The sequence below is a fragment of the Hemicordylus capensis genome, chromosome 1 (assembly GCF_027244095.1).
Source record: "Hemicordylus capensis ecotype Gifberg chromosome 1, rHemCap1.1.pri, whole genome shotgun sequence".
In the NCBI taxonomy this organism is placed as follows: domain Eukaryota; kingdom Metazoa; phylum Chordata; class Lepidosauria; order Squamata; family Cordylidae; genus Hemicordylus; species Hemicordylus capensis.
This window is the reverse complement of record NC_069657.1, coordinates 186,048,692-186,073,511: the sequence shown is the minus strand read 5'-3', so window position 1 is coordinate 186,073,511 and position 24,820 is coordinate 186,048,692. Positions and strand designations below refer to the sequence as shown.

Sequence of the window (24,820 nt, the reverse complement as noted above, 5' to 3'; positions counted from 1 at the left end):
CCTACCTGCCAGTCCCTGTCCCACTGTTTTCCCCCCACCAGTGCTCTCACGACACACACATGCATTGGAAATTCTCATGGCGATGCTGCTCTGGGCAACAAGGAGGCACGTTGCAGCCCTGCATGCCCGCTTTTTGGAAGAGTGCTGATGGGGGGAAAGTGGTGGGGTGGGGGCTGGCAGGTAGGCTGCGCCTTCCCTGCCATTTAAAGCAACCCTCCACCCTCCGAACTGGTTCAGACGCCAGTTGCCTAGAATGGAGCACTGAACGGTTCCATGGACATCCCTACAGTTGCTGCTGGTAGGGCGGAAGAACTGGTGCCTGCTTGGCCAATCATGCATTTGATTGAACTATCCTCTCCAGGTAGGCCATGTAGCATTCAAATTGCCTCTCTGCTGCAGCATCGGAGTGCTCCATGGCACTGACAACTCATGGGAAGCTTCCAGTACCAATCCATGGGGTGCAGGAAATAAGGACTGTAATGTGGAACCATTTGGTCATGGACTTTACCTCCTCCTCTCTCCTTTCCCATCTCCCCTCTCCCTTGCTAGATAGGCTGGTTTTGTAGATAGGTTAGAAGGATTTGTCTTTGCTTGCCACGACCCAACATTCATTGTAATTCTTGAATTTGATTTCCTCAAGTAAACCTGCAAAAGACATCCCTGGTCTGATTCCTTGTGTCTCCTCACACATCCACTGGCCAAGCCCTCCCTGATTTTGACAGCACAAGGGTACGTTGGCACATCAGAAGGATCCCTTGGACTATGGTTCAATGGTACACTGGTGAAGTCTCTTGAGCCAAAAGGTCCTACAGTGAGTAACACAAGTGGTGTAGAATACAGGTGAAATATAAGTGTGGGCAGAAACCTCCCTAATGAAAATAAAGCCGTGTGCAAGCCCTCATTCTTATGATGGAAAGATGGGGCAACTGAGGGTGATTGAGAAGTGTGTGGTCAGAAATGTGTTCAATTATTAGTGTTACTAGGACTTAATGCATTTGTGCACAAAACACAGCTGAGAAACATGTGAGGTCCAAAGCATGCAGGGGAAAGTGGACTTTCTCCAATGTGGTACTTTCCCTTTAACAGCATTAACTCTAGGGATGTGGCATCTCTCTTGCCTAGCAGCGGCAGGAGGAATAAGGAAATGTCAGAGAGCAGAGCACTAGCTCTGGAAGGTGGCCAGTGAGAAACGTGGCGTCCTAGAATGGATGCATTTCTGGGCTTCTCCGAGCCAACCTCTCAATGGTTGCAGGAGGAGCTTGTTCACAAAACCCGGGTTATAGCAGCAGTAGGATTCGGATGGCACAATGGTGCCTTCGAACCTCAGGTTTCAGCAATGAGACTCAATACAAACCGAGGGTTCAAATTCAGGTTTGGAAGTGAAAACAGAGCCAGGGTTGGGTAACAGACTGTGGCTTCACACATTTGGACAATCACAAACTCCAACCTCTGGCATGTTTACTTCTGGTTTGGAGTTATGTCTGAACGAGGCCTAGCACTGCATGTGTGCACTGTGGTTTGAAGCACACATGCAGTGTTAGGATGTCAGGTATTCCATATACATTAATTTATAGTATTTTCATGTTCTTTTACCTCATCAGTGACAGGATCTGAGTAATTTTTATTTGTTTATCATGACTCACAACAAGATGGTCTATGTTTAACATCAAAAGCAGCAGTTTCAGAAAAATACTGAGACAGATGATCACTAAAATAAATGGAATGACTTCAGATTATGGAAAATTATGTGCTTTTAGGAAGATGGGATGCAGCATTTTAAGCATGTTTTAAAACAGAAAGCATTGAACATAGTGCAATATTGAAAACATGAATCACTTTTTTTCCTACAAGAACTCATTTTAACAAGCTGGATCAAATACTGGCTGGCATTCGAAGCAAGGAAAACTAGTGCAGTGCGAGAGCAGCTCTAACAGAACTGCCACACTAACTGTACTGGGGAAGTGGCCATTTTTGATGCCCTTCCCTACTCAAGGAAACCTTCTGTGCAACTCGAAAATGTTATTGAGGGTTGCACAGTCCTTGGGGGCATATTTTAGGGTGGCACACAAGACTTTCTTGGGAAAGGGAGGATGTCAACAATTGCTGCTTCCTCTGTGCACTAGTGCAGTTAGTACAGGAGGAGAGCTGGTCTTGTGTTAGCAAGCATGAATTGTCCCCTTTGCTAAGCAGAGTCCACCCTGGTTTGCATTTGAATGGGAGACTACATGTGTGAGCACTGTAAGATAGTCCCCTCAGGGGATGGGGCCACTCTGGGAAGAGCATCTGCATGCTTGCATGTGAGAAGGTTCCAAGTTCCCTCTCTGGCATCTCCAGGAAGGCTGAGAGAGACTTCTGCCTGCAACCTTGGAAAAGCTGCTGCTGGTCTGTATAGACAATAGTGAGCTAGATGGACCAATGTTCTGACTCCGTATATGGCAGCTTCCTATGTAGCTGGGAACTTCAGTTAGGCAGCTCTCCCTCTGCACCAGCCCTTCCTTGCTCTGAATGTCAATCACTGATTTTATTCCTTTCCCCGCAAAGTGCCGTTAGAACTGTGTGCTAAAGAAGAATAAATACAATTGTTAGCAAAATTATACAACCATCATCAATACATGTGTTTGTGTTTTACGAAACCTGAGAGATTTATTCTGTGTCATAACATTGTGAACTGTGAAATATTAATTCAAGGCATGATACAAAATATTCTAACAGGATAGCATTGAGGATAGAAACTGAGGAGCTTAGTGCACTACTGATGATCAGCACTGATGCAACACTGGGTTTACTGGTGCTAATGATATGTCTGGGTAAATACTGTTCAATAAATTGGGTGTTTTGGAGTTATTATTTGTGATTGCAGCATAAAAATCAGGAACGATGGCCTGTCTGCACCAGAACATACTGTTGCCCTATGTTTCTCAGGTGGGCATGCCTTTTTCATGACAGAGCCGGCACAGACTGACTCTGATGGTGCAGGGGGGACATGACTCAATTAGCAAGCCAAAGGTTGCTGGTTTGAATTCCTGCTGGTATGTTTCCCAGACTATGGGAAACACCTATATTGGGCAGCAGCGATAGAGGAAGATGCTGAAAGGCATCATCTCATACTGAGCGGGAGATGGCAATGGCAAACCCCTCCTGGGCTCTGTGGTTGCCAGGAGTTGACACCGACTCGACGGCACACTTTACCCTTTTTAACCTTACATTTATTCTAAATCTTGTTTAGTTCCATTCCCTGTAGGAAGCCCACACAACCAGTCCCGTCCCCCTCCCCCCATTGCCGGCTCCCAGACTGAAGATAGTGATCATCTGGGATTGCCGGGTGGGGAGGGAGGATGGAGGCAAACTGCTGTGTGAAGGTGACCTAGGAGTGTGTGATCCCAGGGCTGCTCCTAATAGCTTAACCATAGTTAAGCAAGCAGTACTGTACTGTTTTATGTCTTCACAGCCCCAGATAATTAACTATATAACAAATTCCAGCACCATATGACAACTGTCAAAGGGTTTAAGATTTTTGATATTGATGTCACTGCTACCCTTAGTCTTTGGATAATTATTTGTGTTTTGACTGTGGGTAGAATTCTAAATGTTTTTGCCCTTTCTTTCTTTCTTTCTTTCTTTCTTTCTTTCTTTCTTTCTTTCTTTCTGGCATAACCATTGCTAACCCCATGTGTGGTAGCTCTTGTGAGAGTTTGCGAGCAAGCTGCCAGCAGGGGAAGAGGAAAGTGGCGGTGCTGGAGGCGAGGCGGGAAACAAAACGGTGGTGGCGGGGGGACAAAATGGTGGTGGGGCAATGGGGAGAAAACTGTGACGGCGAGCAGGCAAGAAAACGGTAGTGGGCAGGGGAAGAAAGCGGCAGTGGGCGGGCTGGGAAAGAAATTGGCATCGGTGGTGGTGAGTGGGTGGGGAAAACTAGAGGTGCAGATGCTCTGTGCCTGGCCCAGCTAGTTCTAAATAGTTTCACTAAGACATTTTTTGGAAGAATATTCAGCTTCCTCTCTACTCAGAAGGATAACTCAGTCAACATGAACTAGGTTGGAAAAAATTATGTTTTGGCTGATATTGTTGTTCAACAAATTGCTTAATTATCTTTTCAGGTTTAACATGCATGTGCCAACTGTGTGAGAAAACAAACTTCACTTGTGAAACTGAGGGAGCATGTTGGGCGTCTGTCATGCTAACAAATGGTAAACAAGAGGTAATAAAGTCATGTTTATCCCTTCTGCAACTGAAGGCACAAATCTTCTGCCACAGTTCTAAGAACATAACCAGGACGGAATGCTGCTATACAGATTTCTGCAATAATGTCACCATTTACCTGCCCACAGGTAAGCATTGCTTGTTAGTGGGAGAAGATCTACTAAGGCTGCAAACAGTGATGGCCGGTGAGGGTGGCACTGGTGGGGCAACAAGAGGTACAGAAGAACAGCCCTGCTGGCTCAGGCACAGGGCCCATCTAGTCCAGCATCCTGTTTCACACAGTGGCCCACCAAATGCCTCTAGGGAGCCTACAGGGTATGTGCATGCCCTCTCTCCTGCTGTTGCTCCCCTGCAACTGTTATTGAGAGGCATCGTGCTGGATGCCCACAGCCACCAGACTAGTAGCCATTGATAGACCTGTCCACCGTGAATCTGTCTAAACCCCTTTTAAAGCCATCCAAGCTGGTGGCCATCACCACATCCCATGGCACAGAATTCCATAGGTTAATTATGCTCTGTGTGAAAAAGTACTTCCTCTTACTTTTAAAACATTACTACTGGCGGAACCACCGGCACCTGCCGCAAGCAGTGGCACCTCCCGGCAGGAGAGTGCTAGAGGCCAGGTGAGTGCCAGAGCTGCGGCAGATGCTGGGTGAGGCACCATGGCTTGTGGCAGCAGGCAGGTGCCGGTGGTACCACCGGTAATCACTTCTTAAAGGTACACCTTGCCACCCTCACGGGCCACCACTGGCTGCAGCGCTATGCACACTTAAACACAGTGGGACTCACTTCTGAATAAACGCACAATTTTTTAAAACAAATTATTTATGGTTTTAAGTCACTATTATTAAACTCATTACTGCATAACACTTTTGAGAAACTCTACATCCTAGATTAAAAAATAGAGGTGCAGCTTAACCCTTTTATTTTTCATCCAGGGTTTTCGGTTCCTTGTAGAAGATTTTGAATGTTTATCCTCACCTTGATAATACCTTTCAGGGGGCAAGAGAGTTCTGCTCATTTTGGGTATTGGGGAACCTAGTATGAATACATTGTCTGCCCCAATCCCAGCTCTTTGGCCGCACATCCATAGTTTGGTAGCCTGTTGTGATTTGATATTTCTTTTAAAAAAAACTAATTAGGCAAGAAGTCATAGCTCATTTCAAATCAAATCTTGGGATATGAGCAGATGGTTTCTTCCAGCTGTAGTTATAGTGTTAGTATTAGTATAGGTAACTGGCTGCCTAAAAAGCAAGTTCGTTGCCTTTCATTCATTCATTCATTCATTCATTCATTCATTCGATGTATATACCCCCCTTCCAAAATGGCTCGTTGGTTGCCTTACACGAAATTTGGGAAGCCTTGTGCTATGAGACTTTTTGTGAAGTCCCGCCGTCCCTTGCTTGGTGCCAAGGCAATCTGGCTGTCGACATTCATTACATGCTCTTGTGTACAATTCAGATGACATGATGGAAGTCTTGTGAGGAGGTCAACCTAAAGAAGGGAGGAGCGGAAGCCTTCAACTGAAATGTACATGAAGCTTTAGGTGGGGAGCCTCAGAACTCAAACTCTGCCCCAGGTCAGTTATAGGCCTCAACAAAAGGGTTTATTTCAGTTATGCACTGGTAGTATAGAACAAATACTTTTCTTTATTTATTTATCATGTTTTTATGCCGCCCGGTATGTGCATCTCTAGGTGGTGCACAGAGTTAAAACACAACACATGTCAAACAAAATTTAAAAAGTTAAAATTTACAAGACAAATAAAAACAATTCCACAAGATAAAAGCAAATTATATAGTTTAAAATTAATTTCAGTTAAGTCTGAGAAGGCAGGTGCGTCTTGTTGGGGTTTGTGATTATTTTTAGCAAAGTGCCAAAAGAAGCTACCCACTGCAGTTACAGAGCAGTGTGCTGAGTAGTTGTTGCAGTTATTTAAAGATCACGCAGGGAGATTGTTGTACAATCTAAACTAAATAGATTTGTTGGTGAAGTACATTTGAGATAGGAAAGACCTAGTCCTATCTGTTAGCTACATAATGAATAGGTACGGAGAGAGAGGTTTCCACCTTCTCTCTCTAGGAGGACAGGAAGAGGACTGACTCACTACAGGAAGTACCTGAGGAGTCAAAGCAGGGCTCATAGAGCAGAGGAAAGCAGGGGCAGGTAAGGAGATCCTCACTAACTCCCTCTACTCCCAGTGCCCCTAGTGGTCATTAGGATAGTTGGTGCAGAAGGTCAATGCAATGGAACTCCATCTCCAATACATCTTGAAGGTCTTCCTAAAAGCATACAGAGAAGGAGATGCTCTTATTTCAACAGGGAGTATATTCCAAAGCCCTGGGGCAGTCACTGAGAAGACCCGGTCCCAAGTCACCACCAAATGAGCTGCTGGCAACCGTAACCAGACCTCTCAAGGTTATCCTAATAGGTGACAAGGTTCATGACACAGTAAGTGCTCTCTTAAGTACCCTGGACCCAAGCCATTAAGAGCTTTATAGGTAACAACCAGCATAGAGTATTTTGCTTGGAAACATATTGGCAGCCAGTACATTTCTTTTAAAATCGGTGTTATATGGTCCCTTTGGGTTGTCCCAGAGACCAGTCTGGCTGCCACATTCTGTTTCTAGATGACATACAAATGCAGCCCCATGTAGAATGTGTTACAGTAGTCAAGTCTAGAGGTTACCAGCATATGCACCACTGTTTTAAGGTCATTTACCTCCAGAAATGGACATAGCTGACGTATTGTGTAAGACAGAGCAGAGGACATCTTACAATCGGCTGAAACTGATCTAGCCATTACTGCCTCCAGGCAGGCATTTTGGGAAGATATGCCATTTCCTGATGAAGTTGATATGGAGAAATAGATCTGGGTGTCGTCAGCATATTGATAATATCCTGCACCAAACCTCCTGATGATCTCTCCCAGTGGTTTCATGTAGATGTTAGAGCCCTGGAGACAGTATGGAGCCCTGTGGAACATGTTAGTTCTTGCTTTGCAGAGCAATGGTCTCTAAGTGAAACCATCTGGAATCTACCAGAGAGGTAGAAATGGAACCACTGTAAAACAGTGCCACCCAATCCCACCCTCCTCAGGTGACCCAGAAGGAAACCATGGTCAATGGTACCGAAAGCGGCTGAGTGATCTAAAAGGATCAGCAGAGTCACACTCCTTCTATCAAGAGCCAGTTGGAGATTATCCATCAGACTGAACAAGGCAGTCTCAACCCCACAGCCACCTGGAAGCCAGTTTGAATTGGGTCTAGATAATCCGTATCATTCAAAACTGCCTGGAGCCATTGGCCACCATGTGTTCAATCACCTTGCCCAACCATGGAAGATTAGAAACGAGTCTGTAATTAGCCAACTCCAAGGGGTGCAGATTTATTCAAATAAGGTCTAATAATAGCCTCCTTAAGACAAGGAGGTATCCTGCCCTCCCTCAGAGAAGCATTTATAATATTTACTAAACTTTCTCTAATAATTTGATTACCAGATGAGATAAGCCAAGTTGAGTGAGGGTCAAGAGAACAGGTTGTAGGATGCACAGTCTGAAGCAGTTTGTCCACATCTTCAAGAGTCACAAAATGAAAGTGACCCAATATGTATTTTACATATTTGGAAAGTGATCCAATATGTATTTTATTATGACACATATCCTGTTCTTCCTCCAAAGAGTATAGGGGAATATACATGTTCTTCCCCACTTTTATCCTCACAACAATCCTGTGAGGCAGGTTTGGAGGAGAGAGAGAGGGTGTCTAACCAAAATTCCACATGACTGAATGGGGAGTATAAGTCCCCCAATCCTAGTCTTAACACTCTAATCACTACACCACACTGGTTCTCAACTGTGTGCGTATTGATTGCAGGATAAATCGTAAGAGGAGTTGCTGGACACCTTCACAGTAGTCTCTGCAGTAACTGTGGAATCCAGCTCAGCCCAAACATGAGAGATTTTCTCCACAAAAAAGTCATTGAAGACGTCACAGCGATTGACTGATGATTCCAATTTCAAATTCAAGGGGGAGAGGGCATAAGGTAGCCCCCTCACAACCCTAGATGACTCCACTGGACATGAATTTGTGGAAGCAATGCTGGCAGAAAAGAACTTCTTCTTTGCCGCCCGCAGTGCCAGAGCATAGATCTTCAAATGCGTTCTGTGTTGCAACCTGTCAGATTCATGCCAAATCTCCCTCCACTTGAGCTCTAGTCCTCTACTTTGCTGCTTCAGCTCTCGTAGTTCTTCTTTGCCGTACCATGGGGGTACCATGGGGCTGACTTTGAAGCAGGAGCAATTGTGTCGATTACTCTTTGCTTTGTTTGATTGCTTTGTTCTATGCAATCTTGCTTGTCAGTGCCTGCTGAAATGGGACATGGCTGATTTCCACCCCCACCCCACCCCCCGCAACTCTATAGATTCTCCCCCTGCCCTGACAACCCAGTAAAGCTATAGGAATTATTTAGATCAGCCTCTGACTCATATCTATGCTAACAGAACCAGAGAGACTAGGAAACAATGGGAGACTCTTGAACTTGCTGTGTTGGAAATGTTAATCCTCAAAATGGCAAGTATTTTATCATATACTCATGGGTGGGGGGGACGACCCTAACCAGGTTCAAGTATTGTCAAGGTGAAAGTATTACAATAACTGATGCATCTGTACCCTAAGGAGGACTACAAAGTTTCTCCACTCAGTTCTCTCTCTCCACTGCATAAGTCACCCACGGTCAGGGTCATAGCTGCTGTTGCTGAGTTGTGGGGGCCTGGCATATTGCCAGGCCCCCTCCATTGAATGTCCAGCTTTCATCAAAACAACTCTCTAGCCCCTTTAACATATGGAAGGAATAGCATGCAGACAATATTTTATCCAATTGCTCGTTAAGAACTTAGTATCAGCTTTCTCCTACTTCCAGTATTCTGGCCAGTAGGAAGAACTTCCACTTGAGCAAGGGTGCAGGGGCAGTTTTAGCTGATTCTCTCTTCCCTCTGCAGCTCCCTGCATCCCCCCCCCCGCACTCTTGATGGTTGGGGGGACCCTCAGGAGGCCTGTTCTCCTTTCCTTCTAGGGGAAAAGTTACATCCCTCAAAAATCGGGAGTATATTTTTGAGTATATCCCCTCTTCCCTCAGGATAGGAAAAAAATGCCTTCTCTTCTTGCAGAAATGCAGCTAATTCATTTGTGAAAGAAGTTCTTAGGATCTAGTCTAATTAGCATCATGACATTGGAATAACTGACAGGAGATGCCAGGATACCTGACATCACTAGGCACTTGATTTTAAATGTTATAACATTGATACATCTATTTTATTGATATTTAATATAATCAAATAACTTGGCCTATCTGCACTCATGTTTTGGTTGCTCTGTATTGATTAATGGGCCCCTTAGGTTTAGCAAGGGCAGAGCAACTGGCCCTATCCATCCCCGGCACAGCATCCCTCCAGTGGCTGTTGCTGGGGTCTATCTTATATTTCCATTTTAGATTGTGAGCCCTTTGGGGGTAGGGAGCCATTTGGGAACTTCTGTTGAAAAGTGGTATATAAATGTTTGGGGAATTTTGGGCAGAGGAATTTCGTTTGAAAATGTGCTCTTGCTTTTAAAAGCATAATTAGTTTTCAAAGATCTTTTGCTAAAGGGAGCCTTGACATTTGATTGTACAGAAGCATGTTGGATATGCGCTCTCTGTGTCCAGACAGACCATCCCCATATCCCTTTTGTATTGCTTAAAAATCTCTGGATACTTTTATTTTTTGCCATGTTTATTTTGCTGTTAATGTTTGATTCTTGTTGACTTCTTGTTTCCATTTTAACTGTTGCTTGACAACAAGAAAGGGAGGAGAAATGTGACATTTTTTGTTTTGTTTTGCAAGTACAAGAAAGATTGTGTCCTCTCTAGAATCAAGGGATGCTTCATATTACAGTGAATTAAGATATGTCAAGCCATATATATATTGCAGTGTATTAGAGGGCATTCTATCAGTAAAGTGTCTTTGTTCACAAAGACAGCTAACTAAACATCTGACTGATTACCAGATTTTTCCTACTAGATGATCTGCTGCCTGGTGCAGATGTTCACTGCAGCTAAGTGACAATTGAAACTATGGTGGCAGATTGCATGCTTGATCCCCCACACGTTGGTCAGAATGTGCACATAGATGGTAAATTAGTAAATATACATAGATTATATACATAAATGGTGTGAGCAGTACACTGGTAGTTCCTGCAGTTCCTGCCTACGTGTGTCGGTCACGGCACCTGCTGTTTAGAATGCGTGAAGGGGTAGGTCCAGTGGCACAATCTCAACCCCCCCCCCACTTCCTATGTAGAGGAGTATGTTTCCAGAGGGCTAGTTTGTCTACTTGGTGCGGTTGTGTTTTGCTTAAGGAGGGCGTAGGTGGCAGCTTGTTATACAAGAGATCCCTTCTGTCATTTCATGGCTGTTTCCCATCGTCTTATGCGCATACAAGTGACTGATCTTGGCATGATATCTAGACCCTGGCTGATGGAGAGGAATGGAGGGCAACCTGGCAGCCAGCCAAGAGGTCCTAGCACCTAGTGCCTTCTAGTGCTGGATCTAATGCAAAAGTGGTCATGATTGCCTCCAAGAATGAATCGGCAGAGCTGGATAGCTTGTCATGCAGCCTGATATTTCAGCCTGTTAATGGTGGGACAGTTGAGCCATGTGACAGTCTGGCGCTGGATATAAAACTGTTATGATAGTAGGAAGTGCAGAATATATAGATTATCTGTTGTGGGATGGCAATCTTACGTGTTAAGGGGATATCATGAAATAAGGACTTTCTAGCTACCCTAGCAACAGAGGGAAAGCAAAGTAGAATGGAGTGCCCAGCTTCTCAATTTCAGCCAGTTGGAAAGGAAGCCCAGATGTGCTTGTGCAAATCTGCTTTGCCCCCCAAAAATATGCATTCAGCTGATCAGCATCTAGAATGTTCCCATGTGGCAGTGAAAAACTGTATACAACCATTTTAAAAATTGCGCACAATCATTAGGTGACATTTGCACCCATCTTAAGATATGGTGCTTAAGAAAACTGTAAAAATATAATGATGATTGTAACCTGGTTTTTCAAGGTTTTTAAAATTGTTCTGATTAATTGTTGTTTTATGATCGTATAATTATTAATTGTTGTTGTTTTACACTGTTTTATAATTTCTGTTTTAATTGTTAACTGATTTTAATGGTTTTGTTTTAATTGTAAACCCAGCCTGGGTTAGGCTGTGCATGGGAATCAGGGGTGCAGCTATAATTGAGTAGATGGGTTCAAAGAACTTGGGCCTCTCAGCACCTGAGAGCCCCCCAGGTCCACCCCTCCCTAATTTCTTCATTATCTCTCTCACTCTGAGGGGCCGCCAGGGAGAGGGGCAAACATGGGCCTTCTCTCCCCTAGCTACACCCCTGATGAGAACTGCTGGGATCAGGCCCAATCCCGGTGGGGCAGTGCCACCTAGCCCAGCTTTTAGCTGGAAATAAGCACACCCTTAACTCTGGTATTGTGTGTCTCCTTGGGCTGCATGCAGCCCAAGGAGACACAGAGATGAGCACCTAGAGTGCCTGTCTCCTGGGGGAATCCCTCAATCCATTATGCTTGGCACATGGTGCATTGTGGGATTCCCGGAGGTTGGGATGCATTGTTCTGGCCCTCCGGAGCTCGATCGTATGGGATTGCAGTCTTTGCTGCCAGTGCACTTTTACTAATGGGAAGGAGGTCGGACTTGTACAGCCTTCCTCCCGCCTGCCCCATAGGTCGTGTGAATAGCTCCAATGTCTAAGCAACCTCATTTCAGCAGAGAGAGTGTGCAGTAGCAAACCAGCAGCTATTGTGAGAGTTTTTGTGTGCTCTAAGCCTACAGAGCTGGAAGTAACAGTTGGAATTCGTGCCCTCCTGCTCTCCCGCCCCCCTCTCTATATATAAGCGAGAGAACACACTATATATGCTGCAGGATAAATAGCTCTATGTAGCTCCAAGTGTGTTCTACAAGCTATTTTGAGAAGGTATTAATGAGATCTAGGAAGGAATCCTTCCGTTGTCTTCTTCTCAGCCCCCTTATGTCAGCTTTTTCATATCTCTTATGTGAGTGGGAGAAGGAAAGAGAAAAATCAGCAGAAGTATCTGAGATGGGGCTAAGTCCAGGCCTACCTGCCATCGCCCTTGATCCAGCAGTATTTGATGAAGTAAGCTTCATAAGGCAGAAGTATGGCCTATGATGTTACCATGTTGCTTTAGTCCTTTTATGGTAAGTCGTATCCAATGGAATAACAAATGGATTACAGTGTCAAATAATATACAAGTTTGTGTTTTAATTTAAGGAAGCACAAAATGCTGTGAATTACTGTGGAACAACCTCTGCATCCATGTCAAGGTTTTTGTTTTGCATCTTCCTCAGGTGTGTTGGTTTTCAAATAACTCAACTGAGAAGAAGACCTGAAACAGTAATACTAGTTTGGAGTACATTTGTTACAGTATTGAATACTAAGATTATTATTATCATGCAGTCTGCAGTTCTGGACCAGTTTTATTGTAGAAACTGCATCGATTTTATCCTGTATTTATGCTAATCGAACTCTATTGCAAAAGAAGCAAATAAGATCTCTTCAATCAGATTAGAATAATGAGCTGATTATATTTGTAACAAACTGTTTGCCTTCTCTTGGGTTCAGCACTAATCTGTTTTGATTTAGGCTGATCTTAGACCATTTCCAGAAGGAAATAAAAAGCACTGGAACAGCACGGTATCCAGCACGATTTCCCTCTGTTTCCGCACATTTTGGCAGCCTTCTGGAGACTCAGGCAGTGACAATTCACACTCTGTCCAGATGCAATGCAGGATCCTAGCATGATTTTCTCAGCGCCACCTGCTGGCCAACTCTTATTTTCTGTGAAGAGCCACCATTTGTCAGAAAAGTAGAAATCAGTTCTTCATGGAAAGTAAGAGCTGGCTGGCCAGCAAATGGCGCGGCAGAAATTAGACTAGGACCCTGTCCCTGATCTGGACAGAGTGTGGATTCCCGCTGCCTAAGACTGAAAGTGTGGAAAGAGAGTTTCAGTGCTTTTTATTTCCACCTGGAGGTTTTACAGACAGGGCTTTATGCTGTGGGGTATCCGAGGAGTGAATCTACTTCACAGCAGATTCGAGACAGTTGAATGCGGGGGATTAGGTGGAGCATCCACACAGCCCTCGGCTGCTCCCCTATGCACATCAAAGACAAGCATCGGAGCTTAGCAGAAACATCGAGGTTTTTTCCAAAAGCCGCTGGAAATAGAGGATTAATTTAAGTCAGACATATCTCAGGCTAAGTCAGAATTTGCAGCCTCCCTTTGGCGGGGTGTGTGTGTGTGTGAGGGGGGACAAAGCCCTGTCTGTCCTGGTCCCTGATAGCTTTCAGGGAGGTCAGGTTAAATACAGCGAATATGTGGACTGGCACTCTCCAATCAGGAGTGGATTCAGGGGAGAAAGCCCTGTCTGTAAAACCTCCTTGAAGTGGCCTTCGAAAAGAATGGGCAGCCTGATTTGCTGCATCCCATTGTACTGTTATGGGAGCAGGGATCAAAGAGATGGAAGCAACTAGTTAGGTTTTCTAGCTGTCTAGAGCAGCAGTTTTCAAATTACTTTTCTCTTAACCCTGCTGAAGGCAATTGCTTGTCTTTCTGAATCAAAGAATAACTGATTGCGTCTTACAGCTTGTCTTTCCACAGCCGTGAACAGATATACATTCTTAGTTGACTGGCTGCATTTAGAAACTGCTACATTGTGCGCGTGATGTGTGAATTTAAATTTAGCAGTCCCACTGGAAACAAGCTATTAATCAGAACCAAATATCTGAATTAACTAATTAATTAATTAATTATCATATTTATATACTGCCTGATGTATACAGCTCTAGGCGGTATATACAAGTGTTACTTTAAAAATGTTGTGGATTATAATTTATTGTGGATAATAATGCAGCAAAGTTTGGAGACAGAGGAGACCAGGAATGCCTACAGCACAGTATTCCATACTCTTGAACTGCCATTGTGACTTTAGCAGTCAGAGGATGTGGCTTCCTTAGCTGCAGCCTGGACGCTCTACACTGACCACTATGACTTAGACAGATGCAGAGATGAGGACTAAGTGATGTTCATATTGGGGGCATGTGACACCCATGCAGATCACGGGAAACGGAGACTATTTTGGTTCTGGTAGTACACTGGACATGTTTTACTCTGATAGCATTTAACTGTGGTGCCATGAAAGGGAAACTCATTTGCACCAGTGGATATAATGATGGGGACATCAAAATAAGGAACTATAGAGTGAAAGTTTTTTGCAAGACGCTGAGTCAAGAGCTGTTCTTAGTAGTAGGGTTATTATTATTTTTTTAAAATGAAGTTTGGCATGGTTCAGATAATAGTGTGATTGCCTTCACATACATTAAAAGTCAGCAGTGTAATGTAATACAGAGTTTTTAGTGCTCTGTCTTATTGGGAAATGGTATCTCAGTCTTGTTTTAACATTCTAAAAGAAACTTGTTGCCACTTCCAACAGTTGTCATGGTATGCCCTTATGTCATCAGTGTGTATATGCGCATGTGCACTCCTAATGCCCAAAGCATTTTTGGAATGGTTTTAATTTTTCCCCTTTTTGTATTTGAAGATATATGTGCACATTAATACAAAAGGCCCATTTAAAAGTTCAGGGGAAAGAAGAGCCCCTGGTGGCGCAGTGGTAAAACTGACACCCTGTAACCAGAAGGTTACAAGTTCGATCCTGACCAGGGGCTCAAGGTTGACTCAGCCTTCCATCCTTCCGAGGTCGGTAAAATGAGTACCCAGAATGTTGGGGGCAATATGCTAAATCATTGTAAACCGCTTAGAGAGCTCCGGCTATAAAGCGGTATATAAATGTAAGTGCTATTGCTATTGCTAATATGCAAAGCTGCTTCTTGGCAGTGGCCATCAGTTGTAATGGTTATTAATGGCCATGTTCCACTTCCATGCCTAAAGCAGTTCTAGAATGTTCAAAACCTTTTTTTAAAAAAAGTATTTGGAAGGTTGTGCACATATCCACCAATCTGCAGAGATTGCCCTTTTAAAAAAAGGGGGGGGGGGAAAGGCGACCTCTCTATCTCAGCAGCGTCCTGCCCCTCAAGTTATCTGTCTTACCTTGCTTTGAGTGAAATTACTGCTACTATTTATATGTCACTTTTCAACAAATGTTCTTAAAATGGTTTACAGAGAAAACCAACAAAATAAAATGGTTTTCTACCTCCCAAAGGGCTCACAGTCTAAAAAGAAATATAAGGTAGACAGCAACTACAGCCACTGGAGGGATGTTCTGCTGGCGTTGGATAGGAACAGTCACTCTCCCCTTACGAAACACAACAACAACAACAATTTATCTACTGCTTTTCAACAAAGGTTTCCAAAGCGGTTTACACAGAGAAATGATAAATAAATAAATAGAGTTGCCATTTGAAAAAGTGCCTCCTTTGCTCAGTTAGCAGGGATTTAATTGGGCATCATAGTCAGACATCATTACTGGACATCATAGAATTTAATCTAAGATCAGTATATTTGTACAGTACTACAATTTCCAACAACAGTCTGTGAAAGATATTAAACATCCCAGTTGCATAAGTTACGACTTACAAAGCTACACATAACCCACCGGCATGGTCTGAGGTCTGGCAGGAATGTTTTTTAAAAAGTCTTGTTTTTCTTGTCTACGTAGGATTTTATTTTTTTTAAATCGAGGTTTTTCAAACTCTTACCAGGCTACAATATAATATAGTTGGTGGCATGTGTTTTGTCAGTGCAGTCACACATTTTGTATGCCTAAGCTGTAGTTTCCAGTTGGAGCCTCCTCCCAGCATTCAACCATCTTCTGGATCACTGGTTGTAAACCAGTGCATTGGAATATATAAGAGGGTTGCAGCTTCACTTTAAAGTGGATTGCTGTTGTGACTCCATACTTTAAAAATGAAGAAAGATGGAGAGGAGAAAAGGCTTATCTATGAGGATATGTCTAAAACTGGTATAAATTTGTAGTGCATATTAGTTGAACTGCCTTGTGTTCCCAAAATAATCCTGGGAACTTCAGTTTAGTGCATGTTCAAATAATTCTTTTAAGAGATATCTACACACACACGCATGCACTCATGCACACACAACTACAATTCCTGGGGTTCCTTTAGAGGGAAGGAATGACTGTGAAACCAATATGTTTGAAGTATGGGTGCACCTTGAGAAAGAGAGAGAAAAGAGGAACATGTACATTTCAAAAATTAATTTTATTATTATCTATTATACAGGTGACCCTCGTTATTCGTGGTCCTGGCATCTGCGGTTTCGAATCTCCGCGGTTGGTCATAAGGACCTGGTTTCTTTATCTATGGTTTAACAAATAGGCAGAATTTGCCTATCCACAGTTCCTAGGTGTCTGGAAATGACTTTCGGCCACCATTTTGCAGCAGGGAGCCATTTTGTGGCTCTTGGGAGGGGGGAATCCTCCAAATAATTTTTGAAAAAAATATTTAAAATTTGGACTATTGGTATGTTTGGGGGGGGGCCTTTCTGGAAGCTGGAAGCTTGGAGAGCAAGGAACTATGCTTTACTCCCTTTATTTCTGCTTTTTTGGATCTTTTTTAAGGTCAGGGAATGTAAACCCCCCCATTCCCATTAACTCTAGGTTTTGATATTTGCAGTTTCTGTATTCACACCTATAGGCGAGACCGGAACTCCTGCCAATAATGAGGGCCACCTGTACATTCTGAAGCATTTATTTGTGCAAAGTAAAGTCATACTTCCCAATGACCTCCAGATACAGAATTTTGCATACACAATCCTGCCACTGAAATTAGCTGAATGTACTACTTTTTACTCTGGAATGTGCATGATGAAAATTTAAATTTTTTTTGGTAGATTTTTGAAGAAATCTAATAATTCCCACTTACCTACAGATACAAAAGTTTGGATGAACAAGCCTTCCCCTTACAGTAGCGGAATGCACCACACTGGATTATGCTTGGGGACACATCTTGAGAGTGGGTTTTTTTTTTAAATAGCAGAAATTTTGGATTAATGCTCATATGTTGTAATTTTTCTCAGCAGACTTTTAGCACTCAATTATCAGATCAGTCATTACAAAACAACATTACTGGCTCTATCAACTCCCAGCACAGTACTTCCAGTGACTGTTGCTGGTGTCTGTCGTATGTTTCTTTTAGATTGTGAGCCCTTTGGGGACAGGCATCTTATTTATTTATTATTTCTCTGTGTAAACCACCCTGAGCCATTTTTGGAAGGTCGGTATAGAAATCAAATAAATAAATAAATAAATAATGCCCAAGAAAAGCAGCTCTTTCTCAGATTCAGTGGTGTAGCTATAATTGAGCGAAAGGGTTCAAAGACTCCGGGCCCCCAGCTCCACTCCTCCCTATTTTCTTCATTATCTTCCACACTCTGAGGGGCCACCAGAGAGAGGGGTGAACACGGGACCCCTCTCCTCTACCTACGCCTCTGCTCAGATTCAAATTTACTATGATTCAAATTTACCGTATATAATAATATGACAAAAATTTATATACTGCTTTTCTATAAAAGTTCCCAAAGTGGTTTACATAAATATAAATAGATAAATATATGGTAATTATTCAATAAAATGAATAATGGTTGAAGTCGAAATCCAACAAATTTCAAAAGGTTCTTTTACTGCCCTTTTGCAAGCATGCCAATATCAAATTCTATTACATCTATTTAATTTCTTAAACTTTCTTGTAAGTGTAATCTATGCAAAATGACTTTGCCTGGTCATTATATTTTTATGCCATCCTTCCTCCACGGGACTCATGACAGTGCACAGAGTTCTTTCTCCCTCCATTTTATCCTCACAACAATTCTGTAAGGTAGCTTTGGCTGAAAGATAGTGACTGACCCAAGATCACCCTATGAACTTCATGGCTGTGGGAACTTGAACCTGAGCCGCCTCAATCTTATTGCATCACACTAACCACTACACTACTCTGCTTCTCACTCTGAAAGACTGAAGACTACTGGCAAAGCCTGATGGTGAAGGTTTGTCTGGAAAGAAGAATGCTGGGATTCAAAATCCCTTGGATGCCTGAGCAACTGGATCATTATGATTATTTGCTAAGGGGCAACTCTAAAACTCCTCCCTTGTAGCAGAAATTGCGCATATGGGCCACTAAAGGTCATCTTTATCTAGAGTTAAGCAAAGAGTCCTCTTTTGATAAAATCATGAAGCATGAGATATGGGTCTGGCAGTTCAAGCACAGCTAAATCCTCTGGGAATGCTCTCATGACTAACATGACAAACAGGCCAATGAAAATATTAGAAACTGATTTATATTCTCAATAAAAAGAAATTCTGGTGAGAACTAATCTGCCTGTTTTCCTTTCACTATCCCTACAGCTGGACCAAATTTGATATAAATCAGTTAAGCAGTTCACAAGTTCGCCCACGTGAACCTCAAACCTTCATGCGTCCGTTATCTTGCATCAGGGTGGATGACATCATCACAAACTATGCCATTGAGGTGTCCCTGTGTGTCCCTACAACTATACCCAATTTAGTTCATATTGGTCCAGGCATTTCGAAGTTGATAGGGGGCACACACATGGACATACACACACAGGATGCCAGGTGATCTCATAAGCCTACTTTCCTTAAGGAAGGTAAAGGTAAAGTGTGTGCCATCAAGTCGGTGTCAACTCCTGGTGCCCACAGAGTCCTGTGGTTTTCTTTTGGTAGAAAACAGGAGGGGTTTACCATTGCCATCTCCCGCACAGCAGGAGATGATGCCTTTCAGCATCTTCCTATATCGCTGCTGCCGGATATAGTACCAGTGGGGATTCGAAGTGGCAACCTTCTGCTTGTTAGTCAAGCATTTCCTCACTGTGCCGTTAGGTTCCTTAAGGAAAGAGGCTAAAAATGGCATTGGAAATGAGAACTTTGAGGAGATCTGTGTGCTGCTGGGTGTCCTGCTCCCCAGACGGCCAGGGGCACTTACCACTGGCAAACTGGCAATTGGATTTGTGGATGCCTGTTCTCATACATTAATATTTCAGGGTTAGTGTGCTTCAGGCCAGAGGGAGCCGACTTTCACATATGCATGTTTAAAACACCATTAAGTACTAACATGTTTTCCTGCTAGTAAATTGAAATTAGATTAATATTGCCATGCATTGCATTTTGTTTGCTTGTAATTTGCCTTGCTTTTTGGAGGGCTATTTTTCAACTGCTTAGCAACCAAATAATATTCTCTTATATTGCTTAAAAATGGTCTTCATTAACAGAGCATGGTCAGGGTTTCATATGGTACTTTAAACCCATCAGGCAGTTGCCAGATTATTACTCTGTTGATTGCAAGATAATTTGTGAACAGTTCTTTCCCTCTTAGCTGCAATAACTGGGTAAGTTTTAAAATAGGAGCTGCAAACCTTGTTTTATTTCCTGTTGTCCATTAGTGGCTTCAGTTAGTCAACAGGAGCTCAATTTTTTTTCTTTTCTAAGAGATAAACATGGTGATGGCACAATTCTAACTCTTGTTTGGCCGGACTTCGATCATGCCATAGTTTTATTCTGAATGTGCTGCTATTAACATTTTTTATTGTATTTCCAACACAGTTTATGAGTTTATCCTTAATACACTTTTGGTCCTTCTAATGACCTGTCTCTGAGTGCCATGGTATAGTGTTAAAAATAGAGTTGACAGAATGTTCTGTTTTTCAGGCATGTCTTTGTGGGTTTCTCTCTCTCTCTACCCCTCTCCCTCCAGACAGAGGCATTCATCTCTCAAACAAACTCTCAGGAGACTCGTGTCTGAAATCCTGAGCGTGCTTACTTGGAAGCAAGTTCAGTTAAAATCAGTGGCCCATGCTTTCAAGCATATATATTGGGCACTAAGGAAGCTACAAAGCCCAGCTTTGAACAGAGGGACAACCATAGCTGACCACAGCTGAGTTGGTGGAGCAGCCATGCAAAAGGTTCCAGGTTCAATGCCCACCATCTCCACTTAAAAGGATCTCAGGGAGTGGAGCTGAAAAGACCCTGAAGAGCTGCTGCCAATCAGAGTAGAATACACTGGGTTAGATTAATCAATTTTATGACCTCATATGTTCATACTGGTTGGTATGGAAGCCTGACAAAAGAACATGCTCCAATCACAGTTACGGGTTGCCATCAGTTCAGTTTTATCACTCTCACTCTGCAGATGACCTTATATCTACACCCATGGTAGCCTTCAGGCAGGGGTGCACAACTCCGATGCCCCAGTGGGCTGGAACCAACCATGACTTGTTGCATGAGGCTGAGGTCAATTTAATGCCCATTAATTACTACATTAAAAATAATTATTTAAAATATTAATACAAGTGAGGGGGCAGAGGGTTGGAGTCTGAGAGAAAGAGGGATAGTGTCAGTAGGCTTCATTTGGGGGCGGGGGCGGGGGACATCTGGTCTCAAGCGGTCAACTGCATTGAGCTGCTGTCACTCATCAGTGGGAAAGGCCAAGAGCTCTTTCATGGCTCCTGCTGTTGCTGCAGGATATTTCTTTCTGGGGGGCAGCAAAACAACCCTGTGGGCCAGATCTGGCCCCCAGGCCTTATGCTGTGCAGGCCTGGATGGACTGGTGAAAATGGTGGATTGTCTGCTGGCCCATCACCACACCCAGCAAAAATATGACTGCTCAGGAGTCCTGCTGGGATGGAGGGGAGTGAGGATCTGGGGCAGGTGGGTTGGGAAGTAGGAAGAGCAGCATGCTTTTTGTGCTGCTAGGAAGATGGGGGGGGGAGTGGAAGAGGAAAAGCCAGGGCCAAGAGGGGAAGAAAAGGAAGAGCCAAGATAGGGTGGGATGAGCCAAGATAAGGTGGCAAGAGGAGTGGACCAAAGAACTGCCAAGAAGATGCCAGGGGAAGAGTTGATGGGGTGAAAGGCCAAGGGTGGTTCATGCTTCTGCTACAGGCATTGGGAGCAGGGCAGGGAGAGTTGGGCCAGCTCTGTCTACAGTACACACTTACATGCCTTTCCACTTACTCCCACACCAATGATCACTACTTTAGTGCTGCACCCAACTGGACATTGCTGAAGACTCTTCTCTACTTGTTGCATTTTGTAGTCCTCTGCAAACATCCTTCCTTCTGAAGTAGCAGGTAGTATTTTCTAAAAAAAATACATACCCATCATAGTATTTTTTTTAAATTAAGAATTTTTAATTGTACATTAAATCTCACAATTTCATTCTGGTTGTGCTTAGTTTAGAACATTCAGCAACACTTCTTATCTGAATAGGCAGTTGTAGGGGATGAATGAAAGGGGAGTACTGGCTTTTTATATTGTGTGTGTGTGTGTGTGTGTGTGTGTGTGTGTGTGTGTGTGTATCTATCTATCAAACCAGAGTTGAGAAACATCATACACGTACGTGTGTGTGTGTGCATATGTATGTATATATAAATACAAATAAAAATTAATTATCTTGGCCGCCCACTGTGGGGATGCGTGTCAGCGTGGCGGAACTCTTGAAAGGTTGCACAGTGGTGGTGGTAGAGCCCGGCCAGGAAGGAAAGCACTGCCGGCCACCGGGGATGAAAGAGAGCAGCCCGGCCACAGCCGCGGGGTGGAGGTGGCGGTGGGGGAGGTGGTGGCGGTGGTAGAGGAAAGGGAGGTGGCGGCGTGGCTGGCAAACGGGGACGAAAACCTGAGAAGACTGGGGCAGAAGGCAGGGGGGGAGGGCAAGAGAGACTGGGGCAGAAGGTGGGGGGAGGGCAAGAGAGACTGGGGCAAAAGGTGGGGGGAGGGCAGGAGAAACTGATGCAGAAGGTGGGGGCGAGGGGTGAACTGCCAGCCCCAAAGAGCGCACAGATGCTCTGTGCGGGTTCAGCTAGTATGTGTATGTATGTATATATATAACTAGAGTTGAGAAACATCTGCTCACTCACTCCGGTTTAATTTCTATAGACTCTGGAGAAGCTGAAACACATTGCAATAGGCACCCCCAGTTTTCCCCTGAAAAAGCAAAATAGGGACAGCTTTTACTACATTTAGGTACTACAAAATGGGGATTGTCATGGCTAAACTTCCCCAAAGCTTCTTGGGGATTGTAGTTTGGTAAAAGGGTGAACATTTCTTTTAGATACCTTTCTGGAACTACAATACCCTGCGTCCCCAGGAAATGGGAATTACTGTTAAAGTTAGACTAATTCCTAGTGTGGATATGCCTTCTGTTGTTGACTTGGTTAGGAATGTGGATCAAAAACAGAAGTGAAGCTGTTTGCTGCCAGCCATATCAAGTACAAGTACAGAACGTCTAAGATATCAGAAAATTCTATTAAAATATAAAATTCTGTTTACTCATATGTACCTTTATGTCACAAGTCAGATTGACTGGTGGATGTTGCAAGCTACTTACCAGAAAGGAATCATTTGTTGCCTGAACTAAATAGTCAAGAGAGTGCTTGCTGTTTAGCCCCTTAATAAGGCATCAATAAGAAAGTAGCACATAAGGCAAAAGGAGACAGGGTGCACTCCAGGCCAGTGATGCAATTGGGAAAGTAGCCTGTGGGGAGAAAATGTTGGTACAGCCTTTTATCCGACTTTAATATTTTTGGATTTATAGATGCCTCTGGCAATATATGCAAAGTGCTGACCTGTATAAACTTTCCCTATGTAGACCATTGTGATATAAATGCACTTACTATATGTCCTGGCCCAATGCCAGTTGCTGGTGTGCTAATGCTACAGGCAAATAGGCCACCACATATGGTGCATTTAAACAAAACTGGACATGCGTTTTTGCCCATGTCAGGTATAAATTGGTCCTCAGTGATAAGCTTATCAGTGGTAACCTTCCATCCACTGAGGGATTTGTTTGCAGAAGCTGAGCCCTTGGCTGCAAATAATTAGCTAAATTTAGGGCAGTAGGTGTCACTCTATCACTGTGTATTTTGCAGCTGAGATTGACCTGTGCCCTTTGCTCTCTGTGTTTGTTCTATTCCACTGAGTATAGCGTGTCTCCAGAGGCTGATGTCTCCCTTGCCCTTTTTCTTCTTTTTTTGTGATCCATTTTGGAACAGGGGACCATTTCCTCATACCTTTTGCAATATAAATGGCTTTGAGAACTGTTGTTGAGAAGTGGAATAGAAGTATTTTTATTAATAAATAATATGCTGATTTCATTATATGGTATCTTCTATAAGAGTAAAAAGTTATTCTAACCTTTTAAGTTAGATGTACTTGTCACATGTACTTGTTGCATATGATCCACCCCCCCAAAAAATATTTATTAGGGGTATAAACGTAAAGTGTGCTGTCAAGTCGATTTTGACTTTGGTGCCCACAGAGCCCTGTAGTTTTCTTTTGGTAGCATACAGGAGGGGTTTACCATTGCCTCTTCCCATGCAGTATAAGATGATGCCTTTCAGCATCTTCCTATATTGTTGCTGCCCAATATAGTAGCAGCGGGGATTGGAACGGACAACCTTCCACTTGTTAGTCAAGCATTTCCCCGCTCCGTCACAGTCATCTAATCTAATAAAACTGTGTTCTAACCTATGGCATATTTTATTTGTGTGGAATCTGCCAGAAGAGAAATAAGGGAGACCTAGGACTTTAGCCCCTGGCTTTCTCAGCTACCTTCAATACCATTTGATTTCCCTCTCCCAGAACAGACTCCATTAATGGCCACTCCACCTGTTCTTTTTTAAAAAGCAGATGTGCCTGTGTTCTTGCTTATTTTCTACTGCTCCTTGCTTATTTTCTGCTTTCTACTGCTCTTTCCCCCTCTTATCTTTTTAACCCTATTTCTCGTGTATTACAGTCGGGGTGGGGCGTTCGCTTCTTCCCACACAGCTGGCATAACACAGGAAGCAGTAACAGGAGAGGAAACCTCAAAGGTGGACTAGAAACCTATATGTTGCGATAATACAGAAGGCTCTGGGGACTGAATCAGTGCTTCTGAAGAAAAATAATGCCCCGGGCCTAATTTTTTTTATTTTTTTAAAAAAACACCATTTCTGATGCACCTTTGAGGTTTCATTTTCTGTTGTTGCTTCCTACGTTATGCCAGCAGTGTGGGAAGAAGCCAAGGAGCCAGGGGCATAATTATAATAGGGCAAGGGGAGACAGTTGTCTGGGGGCCCCACTGCCTTGCCCCCCCCGGCAAGTCACATGCCTGACTGCCCCAGTGGCGCACCTGCCCGGGCTTCCTTCAGTTGTATTCATCCTCCGAAATTGATGTGACCGTTAAGACCTGGAACTACCAGAACCGCATGTCTTTCTCTAGGACCATTAAATGACTGGCATCGTCCACAATTTACAAAACCTTTAAAAAATAATTTAGGATGATGTTCTGTTGTGGTGTGTGCATGCATATATATATGCTTTTTGTCACCACTATTCAGCCTCATTTAGGATTTCTTTACTTTGTGAGCTGAGCTTCAGTGATGGGGGGGCATTTTAAAATCTTGTCTCTGGGCCCACTCCAACCTTGCTACGCCCCTGCAAGGAGCCACACTGACCCAACCCTTCCTTTTTGTCACTTCCATAAAAGTGTACATCTAAAACTTCCCCGAGAAGGTGGTGGATTGCCTACTCACT

General features: G+C 43.5%; 1 protein-coding gene across 2 annotated transcripts in view; it reads left to right on the top strand.

Moving 5' to 3' along the window:
- ACVR1C (activin A receptor type 1C) overlaps positions 1 to 24,820 on the top strand; it is an 80,416-nt gene that overhangs the window by 21,795 nt on the left and 33,801 nt on the right. The window contains exon 2 of one of the 2 annotated variants that reach the window (XM_053259751.1): positions 4,098 to 4,328. In XM_053259751.1, the coding sequence (XP_053115726.1) occupies positions 4,098 to 4,328 (231 nt within the window). Of the gene's footprint in view, positions 1 to 4,097; positions 4,329 to 5,670; positions 5,780 to 24,820 lie in introns of those variants that run through there. The other variant, XM_053259743.1, reaches the window with a different exon arrangement.